Source organism: Onychostruthus taczanowskii, unplaced genomic scaffold (assembly GCF_017590055.1).
Source record: "Onychostruthus taczanowskii isolate IOZ18803 unplaced genomic scaffold, ASM1759005v1 scaffold64, whole genome shotgun sequence".
In the NCBI taxonomy this organism is placed as follows: Eukaryota; Metazoa; Chordata; class Aves; order Passeriformes; family Passeridae; genus Onychostruthus; species Onychostruthus taczanowskii.
Genome location: NW_024504122.1, coordinates 2,922,044 through 2,939,017, shown reverse-complemented (window position 1 = coordinate 2,939,017; position 16,974 = coordinate 2,922,044). Strand labels below are relative to the sequence as shown.

The 16,974-nt window shown below is 40.1% G+C and overlaps 1 protein-coding gene across 3 annotated transcripts in view; it reads left to right on the top strand.

The window, feature by feature from the left end:
- Positions 1-391: 391 nt before the first annotated feature.
- The window catches only part of CABIN1 (calcineurin binding protein 1), a 109,787-nt gene continuing 93,204 nt past the window's right edge, over positions 392-16,974 (top strand). For 2 of the 3 annotated variants that reach the window (XM_041420354.1, XM_041420352.1), the window contains exons 1-20: positions 392-556; positions 1,510-1,647; positions 2,740-2,804; positions 3,239-3,331; positions 3,627-3,740; positions 3,886-4,020; positions 4,284-4,464; positions 5,227-5,356; positions 6,038-6,187; positions 7,060-7,352; positions 7,905-8,073; positions 8,492-8,628; positions 9,010-9,227; positions 10,633-10,711; positions 10,949-11,136; positions 12,380-12,529; positions 12,911-13,105; positions 14,144-14,380; positions 15,612-15,765; positions 15,989-16,104. In XM_041420354.1, coding sequence (XP_041276288.1) covers positions 2,802-2,804; positions 3,239-3,331; positions 3,627-3,740; positions 3,886-4,020; positions 4,284-4,464; positions 5,227-5,356; positions 6,038-6,187; positions 7,060-7,352; positions 7,905-8,073; positions 8,492-8,628; positions 9,010-9,227; positions 10,633-10,711; positions 10,949-11,136; positions 12,380-12,529; positions 12,911-13,105; positions 14,144-14,380; positions 15,612-15,765; positions 15,989-16,104 — 2,742 coding nt within the window. In that variant the 5' untranslated portion in view covers positions 392-556; positions 1,510-1,647; positions 2,740-2,801. The remainder of the gene's footprint in view (positions 557-1,509; positions 1,648-2,739; positions 2,805-3,238; positions 3,332-3,626; positions 3,741-3,885; positions 4,021-4,283; positions 4,465-5,226; positions 5,357-6,037; positions 6,188-7,059; positions 7,353-7,904; positions 8,074-8,491; positions 8,629-9,009; positions 9,228-10,632; positions 10,712-10,948; positions 11,137-12,379; positions 12,530-12,910; positions 13,106-14,143; positions 14,381-15,611; positions 15,766-15,988; positions 16,105-16,974) is intronic. The other variant, XM_041420353.1, reaches the window with a different exon arrangement.

Here is a 16,974-nt window from a genome sequence, read left to right as displayed (position 1 = left end):
ATTACAGCGCTGTCCGGGCGGGCTCGTTTCGCTGGGGGCGGTGCGCTTTACTCAGGTGTAATACGGTACATTGAGTACCGTATTTCTTATAACTACCCTTTGAACCCCTTTTACAATAACCACACTACAGTACGTGCTTAACAATTACCAACTATTTTACAACACTCTCTAACCTGTTTTTAACACTGCCCAGAGAGGTGGTGGAGTCGCCGTCCCTGGAAGTGTCTAAAGACAGACTGGCTGTGGTGTTGTGTCCCAGCCGGGACCCCGAGCCCGGAGCGCTCCCAGCCGCCGCTCCCGCCCTCCCGCCTCCCAGTGCGCGGCGCTCCCATTGGCTGGCTGCGGCGGGGCGCCTCGGCCAATGAGGCGTTGCGTTGTTGGCGCCGCGGCTCCGGAGGCGGTTGCGGTGGAAACCGCCGGTGCGCGGCTCCCGGGGGAGCGGCGGGAGCCTGAGGGACCCGCGCCGGGAAACCGCGGGAGCGCCCCGGGAACCCCCTGGGGACGCCCCGGGAACCCCCCGGGAGCAGCGCCGGCATGCCGGGGGCGGCCCCGCGAGGTGAGTGTCCCGTCCGCCCGGCCCCGCGGAGGGGCAGCCGGCGTTCGGGCCCTGCCCGGTGAGGGCAGCGAGAGCCCGGCCTGGGCGGCCTCGCCCGCGCCCCTCCCTCCGCGGAGCCGCGGTCGGAGGCGAACATGGGCTCCCGCCCCCTCCCGGCCCTGTGTGCCGCCCTCCGGGCCAGCGGCGTGAGCAGCGTCCCTGCCCTCCGTGCGCAAAGTGAGGCTGTTTCGGGCAGAACGGCTTGTGCTCGAGTGAGGCGGATCTTTGCAATGTTAAAAAAAGAAATCCGGAACAAAAATCAAGTGTATTTGAAATACGTGGATCCCAAGTGAAATAGGAGCAGCAAAAGCTGGGAAAGCCCAAGTCACTCCCTTTGTTTCTTACTTGGAAGTTGAGGACACAAGCGCTGGGAGCAAGAGCTGACATTGGAAATATTTACTTAAATTTTAAACTACTCAGGTTAAAGGAGAGAAAGCTTTGAAGGTAAAAGGCTTGTTGCCTTTCAGTATGTGCACACCTGTGGTAGCTGCAGATTTATAGCCGAGACACTCTTGTATCCGAAAAGATTCAAACTGGTTTGTAGTACTTCGTGTGAAAGAGGAATTACGTTTTGCCTGCTTGTGTAGCTGTGTTCCTCTGGAGTGCCGGTAGTGACACACTCAGTTCCTAAGTGCTGTGGCACTGCTGTAACTCACTCTGGAGTCAGGGTAGTTTTGCAGCCGTGTACAGTGCCTGCATTAAACCAAAATGCAACAACACCCTGCAGAAGCTGTGTGGGGCAACACCTGCCCCTGTTTTCCAGCAGCACCTCAGTCCTGTTCGGTTCTGCTCTTTCAGCCTGTGAACACCAGGCAGGAGAGATGCTAAATGTTTGCTACTAAGTTCCTGTGTGTTACAAGCTTCCAGTATAAATAATAAGTGGAACTGAAATTCTTTTCCCACGTTTTCTGCAGTTGCAGTTTCCCCAAGAGTCCAGCCTGGGATGTAAAGTCTTGGCCATAGTCTCTGCTGTTGATGTCCTCTGCCACCTTGAGCAAGATTATTTGGATTCAGCAAAAGACTTGGACATATTACTGAATATAGGCATTTTTGTAAGTGGATTTAAACCCCATCAACTTAAATATGTAATTGTTTTGGGATCATACATACTGACTTACTTAAATGTCCTAAGCATCTACACCCTGTCCAAATGTGTAGCATTCAGTCTGTCTGAAAGAGGTAACCATTAGTATCTGTGCATGTCTTTTCTTCATGTGAAAAGTAGACAAGGAGTCTGTCCTGATGAAGGTTTGAGGTTTTATTAATGTTTATCTGGTGACTTTAAAGAGGTAAATGCTTTATTGCTGTGCAGTTGTCAGTCTGATTTAACTACAAGCAGGGAGAGCCAGTGGTGCACGGGCCAGCAAATGCTCATTGCTGAATGAGTGAAATTCCTGTCAAGGCATTATTTTCTCTACATGCAGAACTAATCATGATGATGTATGAGTTAATTCAGCTTTTAGTTCAAAACTCCCACTGCTTCCTGCTGTGGTTAATTCTGGATTTACTCTTCTATTAGTGTAGTCTCCCATATTAAAACTGTTTTTAGGCTGTCTTGCATATGTCATCTTGTTTGAGTTGATGGGAAGGTTTTCTCATGCAGCAGTGAAGGTTTTCTATAAAAGCAGCACAGAGCTCTTTCATATATTTTTGCCTTTACTAACACGATGTTTCAAGCAGTTAATTGAATATAAATTATGAGGAAAAATGACTTACAGGTTATAAAGGTGTATTTACTCCTTCAAACTTTTTATCAGTGGTTAAAAGGACTGGAACTATGAGTATCCTTTTTCAGAATGAAGAAATGCTAGTTGGTAAAAGTTCAGTTTCTTTAGTTTGCACCCATCTAGTAGATCTAAGTGTGTCTGCAGTAGCTGTAACTTGTTTTTGCATGGGGGCTGGTCTGTAGAGGTTGGTCAGTAGACTCAGAACAACTGTGGGACAAACACTGGCTCTGTTCTAGCAGGGATGGCAGGAATGAAAATTGTTCCTCAGTGGAATCATTGTTCCTCAGTTGCTGGGCTCTCTATCTCTTGGCATGGTGGTTAATTGCTTATTAAAGTGTGCTTGTAAAGTATTGTCTTTTGTTTCTGAAGGTTTTCTTTGTGAACAGAATTGATATTCTAATCCTGTTTTCTTTCCAGGCCTGTTTGTGATAAACCTTTCCTTCTGTTCCTGGAGAAAGACATTGTGAATAGTTGTGAGCATGGTAAGGGTTTTTTGAGGTGGCTTTTGAGGTGTTTTGCTAGCAATAAAATTGAGAATTTTCCTCTTTCCCTGGAAGTAAGAATAAATTGCCATAATGAGAACATTGTTTTTGAAGTGATTGTAGTTATTGGTAAATTTAAGAATTTGGAAAAAAGTCACTGTAATGCATATGTCTATTTAGGAAAGCTGTTGCTTGCAAGACACTTGAAAATTGGGTTTTTTTCAGCTAATTTTAGATAGGAAATGGTTTTGATATTTATTTATTTGCAATTAGGGATGATTAAATTAATTACAGCTCTTGTAACTTTATGTAGGGATCTCTCAGTATTGTTCATGTACCAGTTGATTACAAACAAGAGAAAAGTGCAGTTTTCTGAGGACACTGGGACGTCTGCAGGTGTCCCAGGTGTTGTCACGTCTCTGTTGCCATTCCAGATTCGCATTGCAGCGCTGAACGCGAGCTCCACGGTGGAGGATGACTACGAAGGCACCTTCAAAAGCCATAAAACACAGACCAAGGAAGCTCAGGTGAGTGATTCTGCAGTTGTCTTAATGAAGTTGTCTTGATGGGAGTTTTGTCCTCTAGTTGCAGGGATTTGTTCAACCATGAGATTTTGTTCCTATAAAAGTTTGGTTTCTCTATCTCTTGAACCCTCCTTTAGCAAACTAAAACTTCACTCAGGTGAGTTATTTTAGGACAGTAACACAAATGTTCTGCTGTGCAGCAGGAAGTACTAAAAGTGTGAAACTACTGAAATACATAATAAATATAAATATATTTAATGAAGTTGTTTAAATAAATACATTCTAATTTAAATCACAGGAAGCAGAAGCTTTTGCTTTGTACCACAAAGCTCTGGACCTTCAGAAACATGACAGATTTGAAGAGTCTGCTAAAGCTTATCATGAGCTACTTGAGATTCGTCTTCTACGTGAGGTCAGTGACCTTGGGAGAATGACACTCTAGAAACTGTTTGCTGTATTTTGTCTTACTTCAGTTCTAACTGGCTAACTAGAAATGTCAGTACTTGTTACTTGTCTGATTCCTAATGCCCACATTGCATTTATTTTATAATTTCTAGGCAGTTCTTTCTGGTGATGAGAAAGAAGGGCTGAAACACCCGGGTTTGATGTTAAAATACTCCACCTATAAAAACCTAGCACAACTGGCAGCACAGCGGGATGACTTAGAGACAGCCATGGAGTTCTATCTGGAGGTACAGTGCAGCTGAAATTAGACACTGTAGCCTTAATGTTTGTCAAAACTTTATAAAACACAGACAGACACACCCAGCATGCATCATGTCAGTGTACAGTTGAATACTAGATTCTTTCTGATGCTATATGGGATAAAATTGGCCCGCCATTCAGCCCCCAAAGCAGTTGTGGTCCTGCTGAAAATTAAAGCAGTGCCAGTCCCTGCAGCAAGGTGGGTTTGCATGTCTGAAATGTGGATGATACTGTTTGTTGTGCTTTCCAGGCTGTAATGCTGGACTCCACTGATGTCAACCTCTGGTATAAAATTGGTCGTGTGGCAATAAAGCTGATCCGCCTGCCCTTGGCTCGTCATGCTTTTGAAGAGGGGCTCAGGTGTAATCCTGATCACTGGCCTTGCTTGGATAACCTCATCACGATTTTGTATACGCTCAGTGACTACACGAGTGAGTACAATGCATGAAAAGCATCTCAGTATGTGTGTCATTTTACATACCAAGAAAAATGGTGACAATGAAATCTATAGGTTGAAGTGTATTTTGCATAAGCAATGCAGCAGGGTTTGATAGAGACTGCTACTTCATGATAGAGATTTTACTGAATCATGAGGCGTGATGGTTTAGATAAGTTTTGGTTACCCTAAAAATAAATGTCTGTGGTCTCACAGATCAGAGCCTCTGCAGGAAGTTTCCCTGTACACTGTTCCTCTGCCTTTCCACGTATGTTGGTTTTGGCTTTCTAGTAATTTCCTGCTGCATATCTAGGATTTGAGTATAATCTACAGTGTCATTCATAGCCTGGAAAGATTAATTGTAGTTACAGCAGTGGATACACTTCTGGCTTCACTAATGGCATCTGCAGTTAAGACATTTGATAACATAAAAATGCTGAATAATTGTGTTTCTGTTTTATGGTTCTAATTTCTTTTGTGCCAGAACAGGCTTGAAAGTAAGTGAAAGATGTACTGCAAAGATTGTTTAAACAAAATTAATTGCATTCTTTTTCTGGATACAGTACCTAGGAGGACACAATAGTCTATTTTAACTGTATGCATGTAATTATTTGACACCTTACAAAGCAATTGGACTAATTAATTTATGTAATTGTCACATTTGGGTGCAATTCAGTGGTGCATGTGAGGCCCAGAAATGGGAGCTTTGAATGAACCAAAGCAGCCATTGACCATTCAATTTCTATTTCTCTGTCAGCATGTTTGTACTTCATCTGCAAAGCTCTGGAAAAAGACTGTCTGTATAGCAAAGGATTGGTTCTGAAGGAGAAGATCTTTGAGGAGCAGCCTTGCCTCCAGAAAGATTCCTTACGGATGTTCCTCAAATGGTGAATATTGTCTTAGAGTATATACTGCCTTTGGAGTTTAAATTTTGGGTGTGGGGTTGCTCAAAAAACCTGCTGAGATCTTGTGCTTTAAGTGGTAGGAATACCTTGCTGACCTTTCTTCTGAATAACAATGTGTTGGTGCTGCTGACAGATTGTTCTTCAGGAATTCCTTTTGGAGAGAGGTAGAAAGAGGAAAAGAATGCATTTGTTGATGCTCATACCTAGATCTCTTGAAGTCATCTGCCTTTGTTTTACTAATTATTTCCTGATCCCTGCAGCATTCACTTTAGTTTTCCTAATTAAAACAAACCAACAACAACCAAAACTAAAACAACTCTCACCCCCCCAAGAAAACCTCACCAAAAACTCCCCACATGTTACTGCTTTTCTTCCTGTATGGATTTTATAGTAGGAGTGGGTAGGAGGAAAATGGGAAAATAGAGGCCCATAAAATTTACAGGATCTGTCTAAGTTAACTGATCATTCAGAACAAAGATTTCTGATGGTTGACACATCTTTATGTGTGCCATAAAGTTGGTAACATGTTATGTGAATGCTTCTTTTAACGCTGTTTTTGTTACATTATATGATGATATTAAATGAATCCCCTCTAGGCTTTAATAAAAATAACACCCAGCAAACAAAAGCTTTCACTTATCTCCATTTTTTATTATTTCTTAGTGACATGTCTATCCATAATGTGAATGTGAGTGCAGCTGAAACAGGAAGGATCCTAAATGAAGCACTGGAGCTACGTAAGAAGAGACAAGCGTTGCTGGTGCGTGACAGAGAGCCAGACCTCAGACTCGTGCAGCCAATTCCCTTTTTCACGTACGTCTTCGTGTTTCCTCCTTTCACAAAGGTCCTCTGAAGCATGTGTTCTGACAACTGGGTTGTGCTTCAGATTTCTTCAAAACACCTTTTTTTTCTTGTAAAAACAAACCAACTCCCCCCGGTGTTTTCTTATTGGCTTATAGGTTGGTTTGGTGTGCTTAAGGCTTTAGCATAAACCCCATAGCTATTAGTTTTCAACTTTTGATTTTAACCCAGTGATGTAAAAAACAAATATGGTATCTGAAAATGATTTGGCAGCTATTCCAATGTACTACTGGATTTTTCATATATTACTAGTTTGTATGTGACTTTCAAGGCAAGATTAGCTTTTTAAAATAGTTTTTACTGTTGGAATAATGAAAACTCAGAAAAAAATTTGCATTTCTTTATTTATTTGTAGTAAGTTGTTATGTGGTAAGTTGTTATATATGTCTTTATTAAGGCATAAAGGATTGGAGTTTGATTTTTGTATTGCACATATTTTTCTGGAATATTAATGGACTCTGCATGTAGTTCATATTGCAGAGAAGTTGTTTTTGCTTGTGAATAGGGATGAGTTCTTTTAGTGTTGCTGATTGAATGCAGAATCTGAAAATTTTCTTTGACGCTACTTTTTTTAGCTTTTGGTATAGAGTAATTTCCTCAGCAACTACTGCATGGGCCTTGTGTTTTTTAGAGACATTTTTTGAGTGATGGGACAGGTTTTTGACACCCAGGTGTGTATTGCTGTCCCACTGAGAAGCTGCTTTTGCTATCTCTAAGCTGTTAGAGAAAACAATGTTGAATGCTGTTAGGTTTGTAAACATAATATAGAAAATAATGTGACAAGAACTGAAGACATTGTGATGCTCTTGTGTTTCCACTTGCAGGTGGAAGTGTTTAGGAGAAGCCTTGCTTGCCATGTATCAGCACCTCACAACATGTGATCCTCCTCGACCCAGTCTGGGAAAGAGAATTGATCTCTCAGAGTACAGAGACCCCGTTCAACATTTGATGCTTTCTCCCACCTCTACTCCTGTCAGTGTTATTCAGCCAACTCCTGTGAGCACTAATCCAGTGGTGACAGTGCCAGATCCTGTATTACCTTACACTCCAACCACACCCAGCTTCCCAAGTCACAGTCAGTGTTCATTGGAACCAGGAGCTACTGTAGGTGAGCAAGGTACTTCATTCTAAGATTCAAGATACCTTTTCTACTTACCTGGGTATAAAAAACACTTCAGAATTCTTTGGGACATGCTGTCTTTCAACTGCATCTTGGTGGAGTCAGAACCTTTTCAGCATACTTGTAACATCTGATAGAGAAAGTGAAGGAGTATCTGACCTTCTCTAGTTTTGTGCTGTTACCCCACAATTGAGTTTTTCAGTTTTAAGATGAGAAAAATTATGACTCCATTCCAGCAGAGATGCATACCAAACTTTTAATGCTGAGAGGGGCCTTGAGCTCCTTAGAATGAATGAGCTGTTTTACGAAAGGATGACTGTGTTATTTTTCTGCTCATGTGTCACTTTAAGAAGCTGAGAAGACCAAGCTGTCAGCTATATTTATTTGAAATCTGTACAAGATTTTTTTGGCATTGTCTTCAGAAGGAAACCTCAAGAATGAATCTCAAGTGTTGCTGTGTAATTATGTTTTTAAAAATAAAAAAGTTACTTTTTATTTGTCAGTTTAACCTGTGTGTCAGGTTTGGTGTCTTTTTCGTTATGTTTTTAGGTGACATATCTGCAGGTGATAAATCTAAGAAAGGAGTGAAGCGAAGAAGAATTACAGAAGATAGTGGTGAAACAGCCAAGAGGAGATCTGCTAGAGTTCGGAACACCAAGTGTAAGAAAGAGGAGAAGGTTGACTTTCAAGAGCTCTTGGTGAAGTTCCTTCCTTCCAGGTACTGTACAACTTCCATTATGAGATGATCACAGAGAGGAAGCTGTTTGGGATTTTGTTGATGCCCCCCAGCCTTAAAACTACCAGTCCCATGGATTTTTTTTGAGGCAGATGTGGTGCATTATCTTCTGATAAATGTAATAAAATTGCTTTTAGTAAAAATTGCTGAATAGAAATTAAAAAATAAAACAGCTTTTACTACAGTTAAAGTGAATTAGTGGACAATGTACATATCAAAATGGATAATATAAAGTAATCTCAATTTGGACAAAAGGAACTGGATGCAAATCTCTGAATTTGTTTCAGTAATATATTCTCACTGTTAAAATTTGCAGTGTTTCATATTTAGATGTCATCTACTAATGAAAGAAAGAATGAGGATTTGTTGATATTGTGATTCTTGCCCCCCTGTCACACAGATTAAGGAAATTAGACCCTGAGGAGGAGGAGGACCCTTTCAATAACTATGAGGTGCAGTCAGAGATCAAAGAGGAGAATTTTCAGCATGTTGGACCACATAGAATGTCATTTGATTCTACAACATTTATGGAGTCTGGTAGGGACTGCATTATAAACCCTTTTCATTCATTGTTGTTTTTGCCACATTGTATGCTTTATTTTCTATATTTTCCTGTCATCCCTAGAAAATATGGAAGTATATGCTTTTTTTAAAAGTATAATTTTATGCTATAGAAGTATCTCAGGTGGTACTAATTTTTTAAGTCTTGGGGAATTGCTCAGTCACTGTGTGCAGGAGCTCTGTTGTGTGGAATTTCCATTTAAACAGATTGGAATACAGTAACTGAATTCTGCACATGTGCAGTGCAGAACTGCTGTGATACCAGTGCACAAAACACTGTTAAAATGTAATTGTTTCAATTTATGATCTCAACCTCAACCTTACACATGTAGGCCTTTGTGTTTATCTGCTTTCTAGAAAAACAGGATGTTCATGAATTCCTGCTGGATAACCTGAACAATGGTGGGATCTTGGAGCTGATGATGAGATATCTGAAAGTCATCAGCCAGAAGTTCCTGGTGAAGTGGCCTCCAGGCTTGTGTGAGGTGGTCCTCAGTATCTATAACAGCTGGAGAAAGCACAGCAGTAGCCTTCCCAACCCACTGCTGAGGGACTCAAGTAACCAACACATCAGGGTAATGCAGCACCTTTCCTTATTCCACATTTGCTGTTGTCCTGGTGTCAGTGTGCCCAATGTACCCGGCTGAAATGCAGCAGACACAGGTTTGGCTCACCTCTGCTAGTCCCAGCTGTGGTAACTGTCCTAAACTTGGGAGCACTGCAGCTCCTGGAGCTGTTCCTGAGCTGAACAGACCTGGGTGATGCTCATGCAGCTCTGACCTGTATAGAATATGTGTTTATGCACACACACACCCATAGAGATGTAATAGACACAGATATATTTCACCCCTTTATTCTGTTGTTGCTCTTTCTTTCCCCCCCCCTCCCTTTTCTTCTGAAATGACACAGTTTTGGTTTGTCATCAGGCCAGTACAGAGGCTCCTCTGTTCTCACTGGCTGATTGAGGGTCAGCATTGCTGCTTTAAATAGAGTAAATACTCTGTAGTTTTAAGATAACCTGAAATTTACAGCAAAAAAAACCAAACAACAACAAAAACAAACCAAAACCACCTCCTCAGCGTCACCATTTTATTACCTTTATAAATCTGTAATTTCCTGAAAGCAAATAGAAAAAATAATAAGTCCTTTACATTACTGTTAAACCAGCTTAATGATAGAAGATGATATTTCTTGAATTATAAAACCAGTTCTGATACTTCTTGGCCACTGAGCCAGCCTGTGTTATCTTTTTAATGTTAGCAGTCTGTATTCATTTGGAAAGTTATTTGCCTTTGGTATGACTTCAGTTGGAAATATTCTTTCAGATCAATGTTTTTACTTCTTTGCAAATGAAATATTAATTATGGAAATTGCTGTGTTCCATTGATGTCATTTGCAAAACAAACAGAAGTGCCTCTATGTAGCAGATGTTAAATTTTTATACATCCTGTGACTTATTTATGTATATATTTCACATATACATGCCCTTTTTTAAACAAATGTAAATATATTTATAAATGTATTCCCTTGGTTCTCATTATTACTGCATAACTGCTTACTTTTCTTAAATTTTGTCTTATTTTTCAAATGTCAGTGCTACTGCTATATTCTGGAATCGTGCTTTTGGCATGATTTGGCAATTTAATGTAGTTTTATTTCAGCCAAATTAAAAAGTAAGGATGACAGTTTTTTCTAACATCAGGCAGTGCTGTTCTGACCTTCTTCCACGAACAGAGATTTTTCTTTTTTAATTGTTCTAAGTATTGTTGGGGTTTGTACCTGTTGATTTGGCATTGGTATTATACACCTTTCAGGCAGAAGAAGTAGTTATAGCTTGGGAATAGAAATCCCAAGAGGACAAGATGAAGGCTTTCTTTGAAGTAAATTGCAAATTTAGTGATTTTTTATTTAAATTTATCCTTCTTTTAATGTATTTCTTTCTGTGAATACTCTTTTGATATCTCCTTACTTTTTCTGAAGGATATGATGTTAATGAGCCTTTCTTGCATGGAGCTGCAATTAGATCAGTGGCTACTGACAAAAGGGAAGAGTTCTACAGGTGAGAACTTCATGTCATTTTCTCCAGACTCTAAACTGGGGGTGTATGAAGAAATGTTTCTAGGAATTCACTGGATTTTTGAGCTGGTTTTCCTTAATATCTTTCAGATCTCTGTTTTATTGCTCTATCACTTGTTTGCCTTCAGGTAGATCAGTACCTTTGAAGTTCTGGTATGTGGGACTCTTTCACATGGGATGCTAATAACTTTATGATAAAATGTAATTTATTGACTTGCAGTTTCTCCACGAAATTGTCCTGCTGCCTCTGTGAATGGCAAGTTTGGTCCTGACTTCCCAGGAACTCATTTTCTGGGAGACCTGCTGCAGCTGTCGTTCGCGTCCTCGCAGCGAGATTTGTTTGAGGAGGGCTGGATGGAGTTTGTCACTCGGGTCTATTGGCTGAAGGCTCGCTTTCTGGCACTGCAGGTTGGGTTCACTTTTGCTTTTACAAACACAGCTTCTCCCAAATTCAAGTCAGAATTGTTCAGATGCAGCTGATTTGGGAATCTCAGCTCTTTTAAGCGTGTGGATAAAATCAGCTTAAAGCATAGTGATTTCATTTTGCTTCTAAATATAATTAACTTCCCCTGAGGGTTGAGGTGGAAATGAAGTGGGAGGGCTCATGCTCAGCAAATATTCAGATATGTTTAATATGTGTCTTTGTTTAAACAAGCTTGTACTCAGCTTAAAAAAAAAAAAGAATATTTGTACTAAAGTTACTTGGAATAGTGTTGTGGAGCTGCAGAACATAAGATTTTTGGGGGCCTGGATTCGTGGACTATCAAAGTCTCAGGAAGTCCAAAATTCAGATTTGAACTGAAGCAGACTCTGTATTATTACTGTTCCCTTTGCCTTTTCAAGGTGGCATGGTTCTGCTTTTGAAGATTTTTAATTTAATATGCAAATTTTGAAGCAGAGGGTTTTAAACCTATCACTAAGGGAGTAATTTGAAAGAAATGTTATTTGATCCCAGTTTTTTTCTTCCCTTCTAAGTGTTGCTTCCCCACGACATCAAAGAAGTTTTCTTAATGCAATAATTATGTTTAAATTAATTGTCAACTAGTTATGTGAGTCAGTTTCATAAGTGTGAACTAACTTGTTCCTTGCCCTTTTTTCCCTGCATCTAAGAATTCCTTTCCAATAAAGTTATTTAGGAAAAATGAGAGCTCCTATACAACTACTGGCATTTTTTCCTTGTGATATGCAGAGTTGTATTTTGCCTGTGCATTCCTTCCTGACATCTCAGTTTCAGTAACTACTTTGCACAGAGCAAGCAGAATTCACTCACTTTGCAGAATACATGAATGTTTCTTTACTCAGTGTTTTAATTTGCACAAATGGAGGAGTTATTTCTGCTGGTTTACTCTTCTGCCTTTTTAAAGGAAAGGGATTTTAGCACTTCAGGCCAATCTTACAAATTTATGCAGGCTGAATTCTATTTTTCTGATTTGTTTTATCTGTTATTGAAATAATTGGTAAGCTATTTTAAAATATTTTTGCTTTAATTTGAGCTATTCCGTTGAATTTGTAATTTTTGAGGACGTGCAGTAATCACACTGGCAATGCCTGCACTAAATGTAAACATTTTCTACAAGTTTTGGAGACCCTTTCTCTAGTGAGAATCATAGGATTTTTTGATTGATTGTTTTCCTCTGTACTGTTTCTGTAGGGAGACATGGAACAGGCACTTGAAAACTATGATATCTGCACTGAGATGCTGCAGAGCTCCAGCAGCACACAGGCCAAAGCTGGCAGTGAGGGTGGCATCGTGATACGCTTGCCTAATCTGCACGTTGATTCTGTAGTCTCTTTAGAAGAGGTAAGAGCTCATTTGCAGGTCTGTGTTCCCTGGTCCATCTCTCACACTCCATCTCTCCCAGTTTCAAATGTCACCTAGGAATTAGTTCTTTTGTGATGGAAGTTTACTGTAATTCAGAGTGAAGATTTTCTAGTTTGAAGATTATGTCAAGACTAACCTCTCTTTTTCAAAAACTGCAGTTTTTGTATCTCTTGGTCCTTTGCATCTTTAGATTGCTTTTATGCAAAATAAAAACATTAAAGCAGCTGCATGCATTAAAGTAGCAGTAGATTATTGAGTCAGTGTTTTTCTTTTCTTAAACATTAAGAGCTGGGAGGAGTGTCAGTAGTCAAATATATGTGAAAACAAAAGTTAAGATTATATCATCTGTGATGTTTGCAGATTGAAAAGAACCTAAAATCTCTGGAGAGATGCCAGTCTTTGGAAGAGATCCAGCGACTGTATGAGGCAGGGGATTATAATGCAGTGGTGCATCTGCTCAGGCCAACCTTGTGCTTCAATGGCTATGGCAGAGCCAAACACCTGGAGTTTGTCACATCCATACCAGAGAGACCAGCTCAGCTGCTTCTCCTCCAGGTTTGCTTTGTTTCTTACAGAATCTGTTTCAGTAAGGAATTAAGACTTATTCCTGAAAACAGGGTGGAAGATTTTTTGGAGTGGGTGTTAACAGTTGTGAGTCTTATTTACAAAGCAAAACGTGGAACCAAATCTGTAAATGCTCTGAAGATCACAGCTTTATTGACATCATCAGCAATGTGCCAGCTTTTGCTGACTGAGAGTGTGGCTAAAGATACAAGATGTTGAGGCCTCCATGGAATGAACAGAAACTTGAATAATTTCCTGAGTTATTTTATGGATGAATTCGTGCTGCTGTTGACTATATGGTCACTTACTTAGAACCATTCTGAAATTGGTTATCTAGCATATGAATGATTTTTATGCTGTCAAGTGTCTCTCGTGCATGAATGAGAAACTGTTGATACATGCAGTATAATTGCTGTAGAGTTAGTCCATTTGACACTGTAAAAATAAGTGTATAGTAAGTGTATTACTGAGCTCAGCTGAGTATGTTAGGTTATTTGGGGGAAAAAAAGTTTGCACAAAAAGAAACTGATGGTTTTTTAACTGGACTTAACCAAGTCCTACATTTTGCATGCTGTCTGGTGACCCAACCTCTTCAGAGTAGAAAGAAGCAGGAGAAGTTGCTATTATACTGGCCTTAGAGTTGCTACTTTTTTATTTATGAAGTAATAAAATGGTAGCACGAGATCATAAAGAGCCAGACCCTGTTTCTTGTAAGGGCTTTATTCAGCTGTAGATTATTAGAATTACAGACCTACAGCCATCCCTTTCCTATTTTCTTTCCTTGCATCTCTTATTAAAGCAGAAAGATGTGATGATTTTTTTGTATTTAGATTCTACTTGTGTATTTGTCATCCAGGATCCATGCACCTCCTGTTGTCCTTTTAATGTTGCATTTAAAGGTGTTGCTTCATTTCATTGAAGTAATCACATTAACTGAGTATAGTGTTTTGCTTTGCCCTGCTGTGCATTCATGTTTAAAATAAACTCTTCATTGTTATGATAGATCTTTTTCATATTTACATTCTCTAGGACTCCCTGCTCAAACTGAAAGACTACAAGCAATGCTTTGAATGCTCAGATGTTGCCTTGAATGAAGCAATTCAGCAGATGATTAATATGACAGCAGCCTCTGCTAAAGAGGAGTGGGTTGCTACGGTAACACAGCTGCTCACAGGAATAGATACTTCATTATCATCAGTTACCAGCATCCTGAAGGACTCCTCTGTCACACCGAGCCTGGTCCGCCTGACCAACAACCTGATCCAGGTAACCCATGGCCTGGCACCAGGGGAGGTGTGCTGTGTGCTACAGAATTCAAGGCATGCTGCAGTTGCTGTGTGATGGCTTTGGTTACATTGCTGTTACATTTTTTGGGAAGATGGGTATTACCATATTGTGTGAGCATTGTCACAGTCTGCAGTGTGATAGACCTGCACACACCTGTGTAGATCCAGTACCAGCAGGTACCTTTAGACACCAAGCTGCCTAAAACAATCAAAATGTGGTGGTAAGATAGCCCAACACTGGAGTTTTAGGCTATTTGAAATGGTGCTAATGTGAAGATTGATTGAGCTACCTGGGTGCAGCTTGTAAGTTTTGGCTCTGATCTTGCCTGTATGTGCTTCAGGCTGGAGGACAAGGTCCCACCAGCCTTACAGGCATGGTAGAATTGCTTGCAAGTGCTGGCCAAATAAGTGTTTTTCTAGTAAAAACAGAGAGGGTGATCTGAACAGGGCAGGGGAAAAGTGAAATGTGAACTGCTACTAGAATTATGAATACAGCTGATTTTAGTCTTTTACAGAAGGTACTTTCAAACCTCAAAACTGAACGAGCATTTTCAGTCCAGATAACAAATGGCAGACTTACAAATGGCAGTTCTGTTAAGAAGTAGGTCTAGCTAATGTCAAAATTCAATGCTTGCAATTCTCAAATCTCCATTTACTTCTGTAAAAGCCAAGGACCCTTCACTACTTACAAAATCATACTCTCATTCTGTAAAGTTGTGTGTTTTATGGAATGTAATGGAATTCTGGAGAGCAGAGTGTTCAGGCATATCATTTATATAGCATCTTTAATGATCTAGCTGGTGTTTAACAGTTGTTGTAACACCTGTTCTAGAATTCAGGAATTTTTAAAGTTCCTCTTCATCTGGGTTGTAGGGAAATTTCTTGTACAATAATGAGGCCTAGTAATGCTAAGAATTGATGCTGTGTATTTGCTTACTATGAATTGCTCATATAGCATATTAACAGAGACACATCCAGGTGGAAAATGGGGGTGCAAGAGGAATGTCAGATTAGGGCAAATAATCTACTACCCTTCCCCTACTGATTGATTTACCTCTAGCGTTTTTACAGCCACTTGTGAGAAACTGAGGCTCAACTTTAGATTGTTTCCTTGGGGTAAAATGTGTTGCCAGCTTTGGGTTGTTTGGAACGATTCACACCCGACCTGTGTTCACATCGCTTTGTCTGTATGATGTCTGTTTCTTTATTAGATCATAGACTGCAGCATGGCTGTCCAGGAAGAACCAAAAGAGCCCTATGTGTCCTCAGTGCTTCCATGGATTATCCTGCACAGGATCATCCAGCATGAGGAAGATGCCTTTCGATCCCTTTGCTGCCAGCAGCAGCAGAACCAGGGAGAAGAAGGTGGATTATTTCTTCACTTTTACCTATTGAGCTCTTTACCATCTAGCTCAGGAATATAAGTAATAAAATACTTGTTTGTTGTCTTACCTTGGTGGCTGAAGGGAGGAGAGGGCTGTGCAAGCATCACTTCCCACCAGAGAGGAAGCTGTTTGCCAGTTGAAGAATTGACTCAGATTTAACTCAGTTCTGTGCCACTTTAATATTTAAAATTTCTCTCTTCCAGTGAGTCCTGATACCCCTATGTTGCCTTCTTCACTTATGCTGTTGAACACAGCTCATGAGTATTTGGGAAGAAGATCCTGGTGTTGCAATTCAGATGGTGCTCTGCTCAAGTTCTATGTGAGTATTGGCATTGTGGAATAACTGAGAGTGATTCTGATTGATCTCTAAAAGTCATCTGGCCAAGCCACCTCCCAAAGCAGGAAACAAAGTTCAAAGTTAGATCGTTTCTTGCCTTATCTTCATGTTAAATATGTACTTTTAAATCCACTTTCCATCTTCTCCCAAACAAACATATGAAAGTTTCAGTCAGTTTAATCTAAATAGTAAAGGCTTGGTTATTCCAGACCCTTTTCTATTGGTCTGCTTCTGTCATACTCCCCATTGTTCTCTGGACTTGCCTCACTGAGAAGAATTCTCTTTTGTCTCCTTTGTTTTGCTTCTTGCACTAGTATTTTATTTTGTTCATGGGATTTAAAAGGGAAGTAGGAATAACCAAGCAGTTGGATAGTACTGTACATCATTCAGAAGCTAAAAAAGCCTGTCGTGTTACGTTTTAAAATTGCTGCTAAAATAACACAGTGGGATTCCATATTCATCTTGTCTCAGTGATTCTAAATACGTTGCTCACTTCACAGAACTGGATTTGTCAAGTGTTAGGTAGGGTTTGCACATTTTCAGTGTACATAAATACTGTTTATCATGTAAAAAGAACGTATTTAAACTTTCAGCCAAGAAAATTCAGTTTTGAACATCTTGGTTGTTTGTTTCTTCCAAATCATAAGAGTAAAGATTTGCAGCCCATCATCTATCCACAGTTACACAACTGGAATGCTCCTGATTGCTCCCACATCCTGTGGTGTTACTCAGATTTGCTCCGAAGCTATGATGCATTTAATTGTTCTGTGATTGATACATTTGTCTTGTTTGATTATACCTACCTTGATTTTATACCACAGTCTGAAAAAATAGCAATTCCATTGTTTTCAT